This window comes from Malurus melanocephalus, unplaced genomic scaffold (assembly GCF_030028575.1).
Source record: "Malurus melanocephalus ecotype Western Australia unplaced genomic scaffold, MMel_1.1 scaffold_59, whole genome shotgun sequence".
Lineage (NCBI taxonomy): Eukaryota > Metazoa > Chordata > Aves > Passeriformes > Maluridae > Malurus > Malurus melanocephalus.
This window is the reverse complement of record NW_026623291.1, coordinates 2937456-2951001: the sequence shown is the minus strand read 5'-3', so window position 1 is coordinate 2951001 and position 13546 is coordinate 2937456. Positions and strand designations below refer to the sequence as shown.

The window sequence follows — 13546 nt, the reverse complement described above, 5'->3', positions numbered from 1 at the left end:
TGTCCTGGGCTGTCTGGGGCACGGTGCAGCTCGGGGACCTGGGTGACCAGCAAGGATGGGCAGCTCTGTGGGATGCAGAGACACCCTGACACCTGCCCTGTTCACGTGCTGGGTTTTCACGCCAGTTGGGAGCATTTTGGTGCCTTTTGCTGTCACAGAGAGAGCTGCCATCTGGTGCWGAGGCTGGTGGCAGCTCGGAACCTCCCCCAGGAGGGGCTGTGCCTTCGGCAGGGGAAGCGAACCAGCACCATTCCCCCAAACTCCCTTTCGGCAGCTCAGGAAAGCTATTTGCATGCACAAAATCTGCTGCTGTTTATTCCCARCCTTCCCAGCAGGGCCTATTAGCTGGTCTCCTCTATTTAAAAACAGCCTGTTAGGCTGAGAGGATGAATTAGGGCTCCTTCACACCACCTCCTTTAGGGATGGGGTTTGTGTTATTGCAAGGCACCGAGAGAGAGCTGGTGAGTTGCTGTCTGTATTTTGGGGAAGGACCTGAGGATTTGTTGAAGACAGAAACCTCTAAATTTCAAACTGCAGGAGAAGACATTTTTGCCCACTTCAGTCCATGGACATCACTAGTGGGAAATGYTGGGTATTCCCCCAAGGCTTCCAAGAGGATTTGGAGAGCCTGGGACTGGCAGGGCAAGGCAGAGAAGGATGATCTGGTTGGAATCACCTCTGAGACTGCTAATCCCAAAGGCTGTTCCTATCCCACAGCCTCCATGGACAGAGCTGGCCCCAGGGATGGGAGCTGACACCATGCTGATGCAGCATTGGAAACACGCATTCCATTTAGAATAAAAAAAAATCACTTTCACACAAATGGAAACACAATCCCAAAGCGCCTTTTAATTGGGCCCACTAAAAGCCTTATCAATTAGATGTTGTTTTTACCAAGTGGTTAAAAAATGCATCTACGTGGCTAATCCCTACTGAAACGCAAAGCAAGGCTCTCTCTAGAATCACTGCAAAGCTGGTTTACCATATTTTTGTCATTTCTATAGACAACAACAAGGATTGGATCCACTAAGATCTACCAAAGCATGAGTTTCTGAACTTGAAATTTGATTTATCCCATCTCTTAGCATCTGCCTGTATTGGACCCATGAGCTGGACAATGACAAAAACTATTTATTTTAATAAAGCTCAGGTTTTTTTCTGAGCTTCTCAGTGGCAAAATRGTCTCAGAAGCAGAAGGGATAAATCTGCCCATGGTTCTCCCCAGACTGAGCTCTAATCTGGGCTGTCACTTTTCTCTCATTGTTTATTTTCTCGTTATGTCAAATTGGGCTTTGTTTTTATTTTTCTGTCCTAACTAAGGGGCTTGAAAAGCAATTTACTGCCTCTTTCCCTTTGTTGGAATGGAGGAGCTGCTTGATCAGCCGATTCCTCCCCCAAGCCTGTTATTGGGATTTGATCAGATCGGGGATTTTCATTACATGCTTTGTAATCAAGGCCAAACTAGTGATGGAGCAGAAGAACAATAACGCAAGAAGATTAGAACGTCATTAATTCTCCCTTTGTTAATCGGGTAATCCAATAATTCACATGCACACGCACACGCAGAGCAAACCACAAGTACTGCCCTTTCAGCAGAGATGTGACGGGGAGTGCTCGCCCCGCTGGAGTCTTTCTGCTACTTAGGCCCTATTAATTGTATGAAATTTATTCCAGCGTGCCCAACAGCGCCTTGCCCAAGTGCAATTTAAATAATTAAAGGGCAGCAATACTTGTCAAAACAATGATCAAAGCACCCCRTGGTGTGGGGCCTCTCTCCAACCTGCCTTTGTCACGACAGAGCTCAAGCCCACGACCGGGAGCACACGAGTTCCCGGTTCYCCTGCAGCTCCAGCTAATTCAGAAATGTGATCCCCTAACAATTTCTATGAGGTTTATATAAGAAAAAGAGCTAAATGGAGCAGCCTGAAGCCATTTAATAAAAACGTTAACAAAGCACTCTCTAAGTCGATACCTCACGTAAGTGATAGAAGATGGAGGGTTAATGGACATTTTATTTTAATAACCAGCAGCTACTTACCAGACCCCACCAGAGTGCATCTGCGTATGTATCAAAGTGCTCATTTTCTCCCTTCTCGGCCAAGTACACCAGGAAAGAGGCCAGGATGAGGCACAGGAAGCCAATATACCAGGCAGTAATCAGCTCCTGCAAGATCATTAAAAGAAAGAAGAGAATAATTGCAGCCCTGGTGTGCATCTCCAAATGCTGGGTTTCTTGCTTGCTGCTGGATCTGAACTTCTGCGTTTAAGTTTTGGGGCTTTGGCTGGAGATCAGTAATGGCACTTTTGGAGATGGGACCCTGAGGTGGTGACTCTGCCACACCTGAAGACCAAATCATCTAAACACACACAGCAAATGTAGAAGGGAGGGTTAAGAGCACCATCATTGCAAGATATGGAACTGAGATTTAAAAAACTCTCATAATTCCCCAGTTCAAACAAGGAAGTCATGTTGAAACTAAAATCGGCATCCCCAAGCCCCTTGAGATTTTACTTAGGGCAGGTCTCTTCCACTAAATGAGGAAGARCTGAGAAGTTGGGGTCTGGATGCAATATCCCCCAACTGGAGGGCAGTTTAATTTAGAATTCACAGATACGATTATTTTTGTGTTAGGTTAGTGAAAGTGTGAGCTAAAGAGACAAAAATTTTCTCTGATGTTTACATGGTGTTGGATAAGCTGGCTGAGCTTCTCTGGGGAAAAGGAAGTGAAGGAAGCAGGAGAAATGTTAAATTCGTAAATACAGCAGCAGGAAACAAAAAATTATCAACAAACTCTTCCAACAAAAAAATTATCAACAAACTCTTCCTAAACTGAAGAAGACTTCCAAAACTTCCTTACACCAGGGATTGGTCCCATGACTGGAATCTCTCACTCCTTTCCCTCCCTGACTGGCTGGAGCGCTCCATCAGATTTTGTGTCTCTGACTGTGTTGCTCCCTGTGTTTCCTACGGTGTTTTTCCAGTCTCCCCAGGCCTGGGAGAGCTTTGGGATTGAGAGCTGACCCAAAGCAGCATCTCTGGTGGGGAGAGCACAGAGAGCAGCTCCTTGTCCTCACTCACCTTGCTGTGTGCGTAGACCACCGAGCCCAGCAGCTTCCAGGTGCCGCCGCGCCGGTCCATGCGGATCATGCGCAGGATCTGCAGGAACCTCAGGCTCCTGAGTGCCGAGGTGGCAAAGACGTTCCCCTGCGAGCCTGCGGCCAGCACGGCGATGGAGGCAATCAGCACCATGATGTCTGCGGGGACACAGGGCAGGGAGAGCTGAGCGAGTGCTGCCCAAAGGGGACAGAACCGCCTCGCCCCGGGCTGTGTGTGACAGGGATCTCCTGAGCTTGAACCCACAGCACTGCTCTGGAACTGGATGAAAGGAGCCACGGCACACACCWCGAGGAAATATCCTGGTTTCCTTCTCATCACTCCCACAGAAAAGGTGTCAAATGCTGCAAGGTCTGAATTTTGATATGATTCAGTGTTAACACTGGATGAAATCCTTGCCCAAGGCATGCCCCATCTTTCATCAGCTATAGCTGCCTGTTACACAGAGAAGGGAATTCCCCCATCTAAAGCGGGAATGAAAATCTATATATCCTCCATARTAATCCTAAGGTGCTTATGGACAAAGAGAATCCAAGAAATAGGTCAAGAAAAAATGTCTTGCTCAATATATATCAAAGATCCTATAAACCTCCCTCTTCCCTGATTTGCTACACAAATTTTATAGGAGTGTTTTTTCTGTGGAATAAACTGAAATCCTGCATWTGTCCATTGCCAGCTCCTGGACAGTTGAAGGCAGTGTCCAGAGCGATGGGCATGGCCACTCTGTCCATTTCCAGTCCCACAAAAAAATCACTGCTGTGCCCAGATGGCCCCTCTCACAGAAGACTCGCTGAGCACTTGACAAACAGGAATTAATTAAGTCTCACAAGTCCCTTGTGAGGCAGCTCATCAGCACCAGGGAAGGCAAAGTGAGACACGGAGTCTCAACGGCTTGGGAACAATTCGGTGTGGAGGTTGGACACAGGATTGTAGGATTGCTGYTCCTGTGCTCAGCTTCTCCTGGCTAAACCCCATTTCTGTGGCTGTGCACAGCTCTCAGTGGTGCCTGAGGTGTGCAGGGCACTGGCTCCCAGATCAGCAGAAAACAGGGAGAGCCCTGTGATGAATATCAAAAAACATGTCCATGGATTAGGACTTCTGCCTTTGAGTTTTTTCCTTTCTCAAGGTGACCGTGAAGCAGCTGAAGTTTAACCCCCAAAATGCATGTAAGACAGTGCTTGGAATGGGCATCCTGGGCTGGGAAATCTCMTGCAGGGACTCAGGTCTTACCGATGACGCAGAAAGGCTTGCGGGCAAATTTCAACCTTCCCCTCCAGCCCCGGTATCGGCAGCAGCAGCCGGCGGCCCAAATCCGCACGAAATATTCCACCCCAAACACCACGATGGTGACAATTTCCTGCGAGGGGGACAGAGCCATTAGTAGGGAAAGAAGGATGATGGAGAGCACAGTCCAGAAACAAGGACAAACCCACAACCTCAGGAAAATACACCTCAGAAAATACATCACCGAGCTGTCTGCAACACTCAGCAGAGAGCCCAGGCTTGAAACATAATCAGATCTCTGCTTCTGTGAATTCCCTCCCCCTCCCCAGGGTGGTGAGAGGGGCTGCACGGTGCAGCCATGAGCTGGAGGTTTACACCTCCTCATATTATGTTTGTTCCCCCATCACAGAACTGATGAACACCTCAYTGTCTCCCTACCATCAGCCTCCAGGACTCAACTCATTTAATGCTGAGGGAAGAGCAGAGAAKGGAATCACTGAATGGGAACAATCCTAGAGGGTGATGAAAGGGGATTTCAGCTTTTTCCCTAGCAAACAGGCCTGGTTGCCTGTGTGTGATCTGGTGCAGAAGCAGTGTAGATCTGCCACCCCTTGATGCCATGTGAGCTCTTTCCATCTATTTCCATCTCCACCTGAATATCCTGCACATGCTCCCTTCCCTCTGAGATCTTGTCTCACCTTTCTCATGTGCCAAACCTGGTGAAGCTCTAATTATTCTGCAGCACCTTTTGATTTGATGTAGGGCAAAAGGAAAGGAGAGGGATGAATCCAGCAGCCCTGGATTTATTTTTTTTTTACATTTCTCCCATTTCTGACTCAGTGGTCCCCCTCTCACAAGTGACAGCTTAAATTCTTGCCTCAAACACCCCGAATCTCAGGGGATTGTGTGGTTTTGACTTTATTTTAACACCTCACTGTCAGTCCCCACTTACCAGGATGTAAAGGGCCCCTTCTGAGCTGTTCTGGTACTCATCAATGGTCGAAAAGACAGACAGCACCAGGCAGGAGAACACTAGTAGAAAACTACAGAACACAAAAAAGGGAGACAGAGGGAAGGTCAGTCTTRACAGCAGTAAATTTTCATACTCCTCAAACTAACTCAGAGAGCAGTTTTGGATATATTTCTGAGTATTTACTGCWCTTCTGCTACACCATTATATAAAAAGGGTAAGTAAAGTGCCCGATTTTGCTAACTGGATGGGTTATGAGTGGATGGACCCACTGGACTGTCCCCAGTTTGGCCAGTGCCAGTCCAGTTCCCTTTCCAGCTCTGATCACATCTGACATTTTTTCCCCAAGGAAGTGTCAGCTCTTTCAGCAAAGTGCTTCCAAAAGCATCCAAATGACATTTCTAACTGGGATAAGAGGGGAGCAGACCGGCTGAGGAGCAGGAGCACGGGCTGAGCACGAGCCCTACTCGTGCTCTGCTTATGCATTTACATGCACAAAACCTCACACAGAAGTGGTGCTGCAATTCTTGCCAGAGTAGGACATTTTTGGGTGGATTTAATGCTGCTTCCTTAGGAAGGTACTCCACATTAACTCCTCGCTGCCTGCAAAAGCTGGTGGCTTTTTGGGTTTGCTGTAGCATCCCTGCGAGGTGGGTTATAGCCTCTCTGCTCTTCCAGACATGGGACATAAGAGGGGTTTGATCCAGCCCACGGGAAGATGATCTTGGTGCTGTCAGCACTGGGGAGGGAGCTGGGCTGGTCTCTGTCCCAGCCCTTCAGGGACAAAAGCTTTCATGAGCTGGGGGGACACCCAACTTTAATATCAGCTCTAATTCACCCCAAAATCGGGGAGATCCTCAAAGCCCAGCACACACTCAGGTCTCACTGACACCCACATCCATAGGCAGCCTCCCAGAGCAGTGCCACCCCCGCCTGTCACCCTGTCCCCATCAGGGCTGCCCAGTGCTGGGTGTTCTGGTGCAAATCAAAATGCACCAGAGATGAGTGACAGGAGCTCAGCTCTCTCCTGACACTCAGCACCCGAGCCCTCAGCTGCCGAGGTGTCCTGGCATCTGCTCAAGGATGGAGGATTCCACCCCTTTGCTSCAGCAAAAGCAGGGAAATTAATTTACCAGGGATCGATTTACTAATACAATAAAGTAGGCCAGCGCAAGGAGAAACTAAAAGCTGCATTCTTTAAGAGCATTAAATAATTCATCTGTCTGACTTTGTCTCACATTCCTACGAACTGCATTGTGAATATTTATAAGGTTTGGTTCTGCTGGTGGGGGCTGTTGCTTTTTGGTGAATAAAGAAAAGGAGTTTCCCACAGCAGTGRGTCGTGCCTGTGGCTTTGCAGTGACCATTAATGTCACAGTAACAAGTAAAAATAGGGAGATTTGCAGTATTTATTCGAACCACAGGCTGAAACGTGGTGCTGAGGTAGGGATGCTGGAGTGAAGGGACCTTCAGAGCCATCTCAGCCAAGGCTGAGCTTCATCAGCCACAAAACGAATCCAGCACTGAGCAGATAAGGATAATTGCCTGATTTCTCACTGCCAATTCCCCCCTCTCGCGCCAGATTTGGTGTGCAGACATTTGAAACAACCTCAGGAGAGTAAGAAAACCTCCTTTCCAATCCCCCTCGTGATATCCCTCAATGTCTTGTCTAGGTCCCATTTCACTCCCTTTTCTCCCTGAGCTGGTCTTTTAAAACCCTCACCATAAACAACCCTACCACAACCTGCCCTGCAGTCAAACAGATCCATCCATGCCAACATCCTCCAAATTGCTGGGATGGTGCCCTGGGAGCTGGAGAAGMAGCCCCACTGCTGCCCACACTGTGRCAGGGGGAGCAGAATCCCACAATCCAGGAGGGAAGGAGCTGCAAGTGGGTCACGCAGCCCCACTCCTGGGATGGCCCAGATTTTGCTGCAAAGTTCCATGCTGAAGTGAGAAACAAATGAATAATCAATGAGAGAAAAAGAGGGGAAAAAAACGAACAAAAAGATAATGGAAAAGCATCAAGGGAAAAGAGAATTCTACTTTTTCTGATTAAAGAAGTAGAATGTGAGTTGTATTTATTTTTGTGACTAAAAAATCTCTGTAAARTGCCTGAGGAAGAGCTGAAAGCAAAGTGCCAATACCAGAGCAAGCTTGCACACTGTGCTTGCTCAGTAGATCACCTTGGACAGATCCAGAATGAAGCCTCTCTCAAATGCTGAGTCCTGGCAGGGACACACACCACAAAAATAAGAGGATTCCTGTAAGTTAAGTAGTCACTAGACAGATATTGATAGGACAAGGAAGGAAAAAAAAAAAGGAACAGAAATTGTTTTGCCACTCCAAATCCCAAAGAAGGATTGTGAAAGCTGTGGTTATGGGGGGAGCTGGGGCAGCTGCAGGTGTCCCTGGAGCATTCAGACACCTCGGTGCTGTTTCTGCCCCTTCAGCACATCCCTGCAGACTCATCCCCAGCCTCTCCACTCTCCTCAGCTCCCCAGGGCCAGCTCAGTGCTGCTGTAATTTCCACTCGGGGCTCCCCAGGGCTTCCATTGCCAGGGAGACCTGATGCAGATCAGGCTGGCAGGGCCAGCATTAATTACAGCCCTGCCGAGCATGGGAGGCAGCAGGGAATGCACCAGCTTCTCCAGCGAAGCATGGCAGATCCATGGCCAAATCCCACAGGGACAAAAACCTCCCTCTGGCTCAGTCCCAAGGGGTGAGGAATGTCCCTGTCCCAGCYACCAGGTAAGGAACAGTCCTGCCAGCCAGGGATGCAGGCTCTGGCTCAGCACAGAGCATCCCAAAATAGCTCCACGGCGATGCTCAGCCGCTCTGCTTGACTGTGTGGCACAGGAACCTCTGTGGGGCTGGAAAAGGAGACTCAGAGAACGACACCTTGCTGAATTTGGGGGGTTGAGGTCGTTATGGCTCCTGGGAGGCTTTGAGGGACCTGCAGATCCCCTTTGGATAGAGGAGTGGAAGAGGGAAGCTGAGAGGTACGTGCACATCGGGGCGTGTATCCTCGGAGCCCTCACAGAGGGAGGGCAGYGGGCAACAGGAAGCTGGAGTCTGCTTTAGTTCCACCTAATCCACCCAGACAGATCAGGAAAGGGCTTCAGATAATAATGGATAGCCAAGGAAAGGGAAACAAGCCAATAAATAGTCTAGCAGYTGGGATGAATCTAATTTTTAAAGCTACGTATCTAATGAAAGAAAATTACGTCTGCAGCCCTGACTCTGGGAAATGTTAATGTGCAATAAGGGGCATTAATTAGGTCCCATCTAATGATTTTTACATTAAAGATGCCAATTCTGCTTAGAGYATTGAGGAAGACAATATCCTCCTCCTGAGCAGACAGGTCCTGCCCGATGCACAGCTGAAGCCAGCACCAGCATCTCCCAAACTCCAGGCAGGATTTGGGGGATTTTGGACTCTGTCTCCTCCACAGAGTGATGGGGAGGAGAAATCTGTCTCCAGCCTGGTGGTGAAGGACACCTCACTTCATTTTCTCACCCACCACCCATTYCTGCAGGCCCCCAGCACCTTCTGCTGCTCCGACATCCCCCACGCCTGTTGCTGAGACCTTTAAGCTCAGCCAAGGCTCAGCTGTGCAAATCTGACTGCTGCTAATACCAGCAAATCCAAAGACCTCCAAAGTCTGACTTTACATCCAAAGGTTATGTTGACTTAAAACACCCGTGCAAGCTTCTTATTACAATTTTTAAATCCCAGCAGAAAATCTGCATATCCAGATTTCATATCCACCGTGCCTTCAGGTTAGCAACAGAAAAAGAAATGACTGAACTCCCCCTTGGAAATAAAAACACTTAAAATGGCATGAAACAGGAAAGATTGTCCTTCTCTTTTTTCTTCCCCTCAGTGAAAGCACATGATGGAATCATCATAAAGCTTCTCAGGTTAATCATCTAATTTGCCTTCCAAAAGAAACCCCCTTGGAATCTACCCACCCATTTATATAAGAATTTTAAAAGGCCTCTAAATTTATTCCTGAAATACCCATATTCAAAATAACATTCACTGACATTCAGAAACGTTGGGGTTCCTCTGATGGAGGACCACTAATTAGCAATGGGATTCCTGCATGTGATGGAGATGGGCACAACACAGGGAGGTGACAAAAGCTTGAAAGAAGCCACTGTGCTCATTGCCCACTTTGACGGCTTTCCCTGGAATTGGGAAAGGTCATTAATGATTTGTTTAATTAGAGGGAGCAAAGCTGGAAAGGGACGGGTATTTTACTACAGGCATTCGAGAGCTGCACAATGAAAAGCAACTTAAAACATTTAAAACACTTGAAAATTACTTTGGGGACGTAAACRAGGCATTGATAATTGTGCTAAAATAAAGTAAATCCCATTTACTGTGGGCTCTGTAAAACGCTGTAGTTCAAGCACCTAAAACTTTGATGTAAATCAAAGGCCAGGGAAATGCAGAAATGGCAATAAGTGAAGGCAAAAGAGCATCCATAGCAAAGAGAAACAGAAGTAGACAAATGCCTTTTAGTGCTCAGAGAGCCTCGAAATCAGAATGGAAGTATTTGCAGCTCAATTTAAACCTCCATTGAGTCAGAAGAGAAAMGCTGAGAAAGCCATGACTTTTTCAGGGATAAAGACTTTGTCGTGTGGCACCTACCCTTAGCCAGGAGCATCCATCATCTTTATTCATGTAAGCAATCCTGCTGCGACTTGCAACCTGGCTGCTCACTTACAAGGCTGAATAGAAGCCTAAATACCTCACTCTGGGTTCCCACGTCCCTTGGTCTCAGCCAAAATCATCTCCCAAGGCAAATTCTGTCACTAGAAGAGCTRGAAATAGAAGTGGAGAGTCCTGACTTTTGGTTCTGTGCCTTAATAAATGCTCTCCTTCCCAAAAATCAGCCTCATCCTCTCTCTGTCCTGAGATCTTGTTCCTTGGATGAGCCTGGAGGATCCCTGAGCATTCTTGCGAGTAGGAAATGCTGTTTATGGTAAACACACTGGCTGGCTCTGAGGCAGGGATTGTCATGGCTTATAAACTTTATAATAAATCATTACCAAAGGCCTGTCTGAGACAACATTAACAGCTCCTGTGCATTCTCAGTGCACTCAGGTGATGCCTGAGCAGCCTTGATAAGAACCCCCCTGCCTGTACAGAGCCATGAAGAGCACTAAGGACTGTGGTGTGAACTGTGGAATGGTTTGGGTTGGAAAGGATCTCAAAGATCACCTAATTCCACCCCMTGCTTTGGGGCTGGCACCTTCCACTGGAGCAGGTGGTCTAAAAGGAGCACTGGAGCATCTCCAGAGGATCAAAGCAGTGCCCCAGGGAAGGCTGTGGTGTGGACAGGGAGGTTCTACACGGGGGATGGGAGAAATCATCAACAGAGAAAAAAAACTTTTAGAGATCCATGYTAAAGGGGTGGCACTGGGATGGGAAGGAGAATCATAGAATGATTTAGGTTGAAAAAACCSTCCAAGATCAGCGAGTCCAACCYTTCCCCAGYACTGGCAAGGCCACCACAAAACCATGTCCCCAASTGCCACATCCACACRTCTGTGAAATCCCCCTGYGTGAGCATGACAAAGAGACAAAACCAAGTCACAATTAAACCTCTTGCCCTCRGAAAGAAGAGCAGGATGCAGGTTCAAATACATTTTTTCCTTCAAGATCCATCACTCCTGAAATCACTTTCCACTCCAAGAGCTCCTCCAGCCTTCTACCCTTGCTTGTAACAGTCAGAGGGCAGAARTGGCATCATCTGCCCTGAGATTCAAACCCATGGACTGCGGGAATTTGAGCAGAAATTGAGTTTGCATGACATAACTTGTCCCTAGTCCAGCAGAGGATCGTGTATCTTCACACTTAGGAGCAAGAGTGAGCTTAAGAGCTTTTCTGGATTGAAGCCCCAAGAACAAAAGCCATCTGGAAAYGCCAGGGAATGGAGATCAAGATCTGAACGCTTGCAGTGGGAAAAGGAGTTAAATGTAAGGAATTGCTTGGGTTTTTTACAGGCTGGCTCTAATCATTTAACTTAGGCTGAATAAAAGCCTTATTAATAATAATGACTGCATGCAAAGTTCTAGCTCCAATGTTCTGCTTTGTCCTCATCCCGCATGAATCACTTGGAAATGCTCGTCTGCGTATTCTCCTCGCCCTGCACACGCAGCCTCAGAGGAGCCAGATGTCTGGAGGAAAACCCAAAGTGTTAATCAAGCCTGTGCACCTGCCAGAAGAGCCTGTTCCTGCTGGGATTCAGCCCTGCTGGGCTGAGGTTTTCTTTCAAAAAAATTTGGTGGGGAGAAATATATTCATGCAGCTGCAGAAATGGTTCATGGGAGAGAATCCTAAAGCCCACGGTGCAATTACAGTGCTTTGGGAGGTAAATTAAGAGTATAAAATATTGGACATTTAAGTAATTCTTAAAATGTCTGTGCAGGCATTTATTCAGATCATGTTCATTGATTTTAATGTGAGGGAAAGTTGCTGTCTCATGCAATACCCATATTATTCAGATTGAAATCTGAGCACTGCCTCTTTCATCCCACAGGGTATTTCCCCAAAAGAGCCTCCGCTTCCTCCTCACCCCTGAGAAATCACTGCTAGTGAGCACAGGAACAAAAACCTTCCTAATCTAACCTTTATCCCTACATGAAGATCAAATTATTCCTGTTTCGTAAGCCTTGCTTTTCTGCAACACCTTGAGAAAAATAAATCTCAGAAGCCAATGAAAATTCTGCATAGTTAGAGCATGCAGAAATTAAAATTCCTCTTGCTGATGTCAAGCTTCTCTGACTGACCTGGGCAAGTCACTCGACCCGACTTAAGTGAGCTCTAAAACTGGGTTAAAAGAAAGCTGTCCCGATAAATTGTAATGCTGCATCTCATCTAAACATTCCTCGAGGGAATGTGATAYACAAAAATAGGCTCTGGTCTAATTGCAGATAGGAAGATTGTCTCCAATCGGGCTGGCTCCCGTGGCAGACAGGAATAGTAGCCGTTTTTTCAGAGGTCTGTCCCAGAAGCAGAGATTCAGCGAGAGCCTGAGGTTTCCTGCCCACCAAGGATGAGCTCCATCCCCCTGAGCTCCTTCAGCTTCAMTTCTCCATCCCTGACTTTGCACAAGTTCTACAGCACCACAAATTCCAGCACCTCACAAAGAAATGTACTCGCTGGGAGCTGCTGGCACAGGGGCTCAGCAGCTCTCAGCAGCACTAGAACTGTTCCAAAGTCACAGAAAGCAGCTAAATGGCTCCAGATCCTGGTGCTGCCTTTAAAAAGCTCCATTTCCCCATGGCGAGGCCCTTGGTTTGTGCTCCTGTAAAGGCAGGACCCCAGAGCTGTTGCTCTCAAGAGAGACCGAGGCCGTGATRAAGGTACTTGGATGCCCCAGACACTTCCCAGGGTCCATCCCCACCTTCATTCCTTGATAATCTGAAGACAAGGATGTGTTTTCTGAGAACCAGAGGCTAATGGACAACACCAAAGTGTCAAATGCAAGGATTGCCAAAGCCCTGCTCATTTCATTTGCTCATTAGTTTTTTTTAATTAATGGAGTCTTGGGGACTCCAAGGAAGTATTTGCAAACTGCCCATATAATGTCTAAGAGCTGGTAATTTCAACATCTGTTTAATTTTACCTCTCTTGTCTTGGTAGTGAGCAGGAACTCACAGGCAAGATATAAAAGAATTATCTTACATTTCAGTAAGACGCATTCAGATTTATTTTTCTAATTTCATTCAGATTTTTKATTTCAGTCCCCACAAGATTATGACCCCAAAATGGGTAAAACAAAACATATCCAGAGGAATTACAGGAATGCCACAATAATCAGGATTGATGTTCCCTCTCACTCATTCCAGCACAAACCAGGAATAATCCCCTGAAAGCCAAGGGGGCTGCACTGCCATGAGAGAGGGTCCAGCTCAGCTGGGTCCAAACCCTGCGATGCCTGAGAGTTAATCTGAGTTTGGCACAAAAAAAAACCCCACAGGATTAGATACAACAACCAGAAATAAAAGGTCAGAGGTCAGTTTTGGAGCTCTGCATCCCTTCCCCACGTTGGCAGGATATMGTGATCCTCCACAGCAGAGGTGGCAGAACACAGCCCTGGTGCTCTCTGTGTCTGTGAAGCTGCTCCTGTCAGGATGGGAACAATTTTTTCCCTTGGCCATGCAGACAGGCAGCCCAGAGGAGCTGCCCAGAGTGACGGGATGCAAAACAAACTTGAGAA

At 47.3% G+C, this 13546-nt stretch overlaps 1 protein-coding gene across 1 annotated transcript in view; it reads right to left on the bottom strand.

Moving 5' to 3' along the window:
• The window catches only part of LOC130573462 (potassium voltage-gated channel subfamily KQT member 2), a gene marked incomplete at its 3' end in the record, with an annotated part of 58550 nt that overhangs the window by 29598 nt on the left and 15406 nt on the right, over positions 1 to 13546 (bottom strand). Inside the window, exons 2-5 of the mRNA XM_057365898.1 lie at positions 5292 to 5382; positions 4346 to 4472; positions 3080 to 3255; positions 2039 to 2164 (exon numbers count right to left, since the gene is read on the bottom strand). Of these exons, the coding sequence (XP_057221881.1) occupies positions 2039 to 2164; positions 3080 to 3255; positions 4346 to 4472; positions 5292 to 5382 (520 nt within the window). The remainder of the gene's footprint in view (positions 1 to 2038; positions 2165 to 3079; positions 3256 to 4345; positions 4473 to 5291; positions 5383 to 13546) is intronic.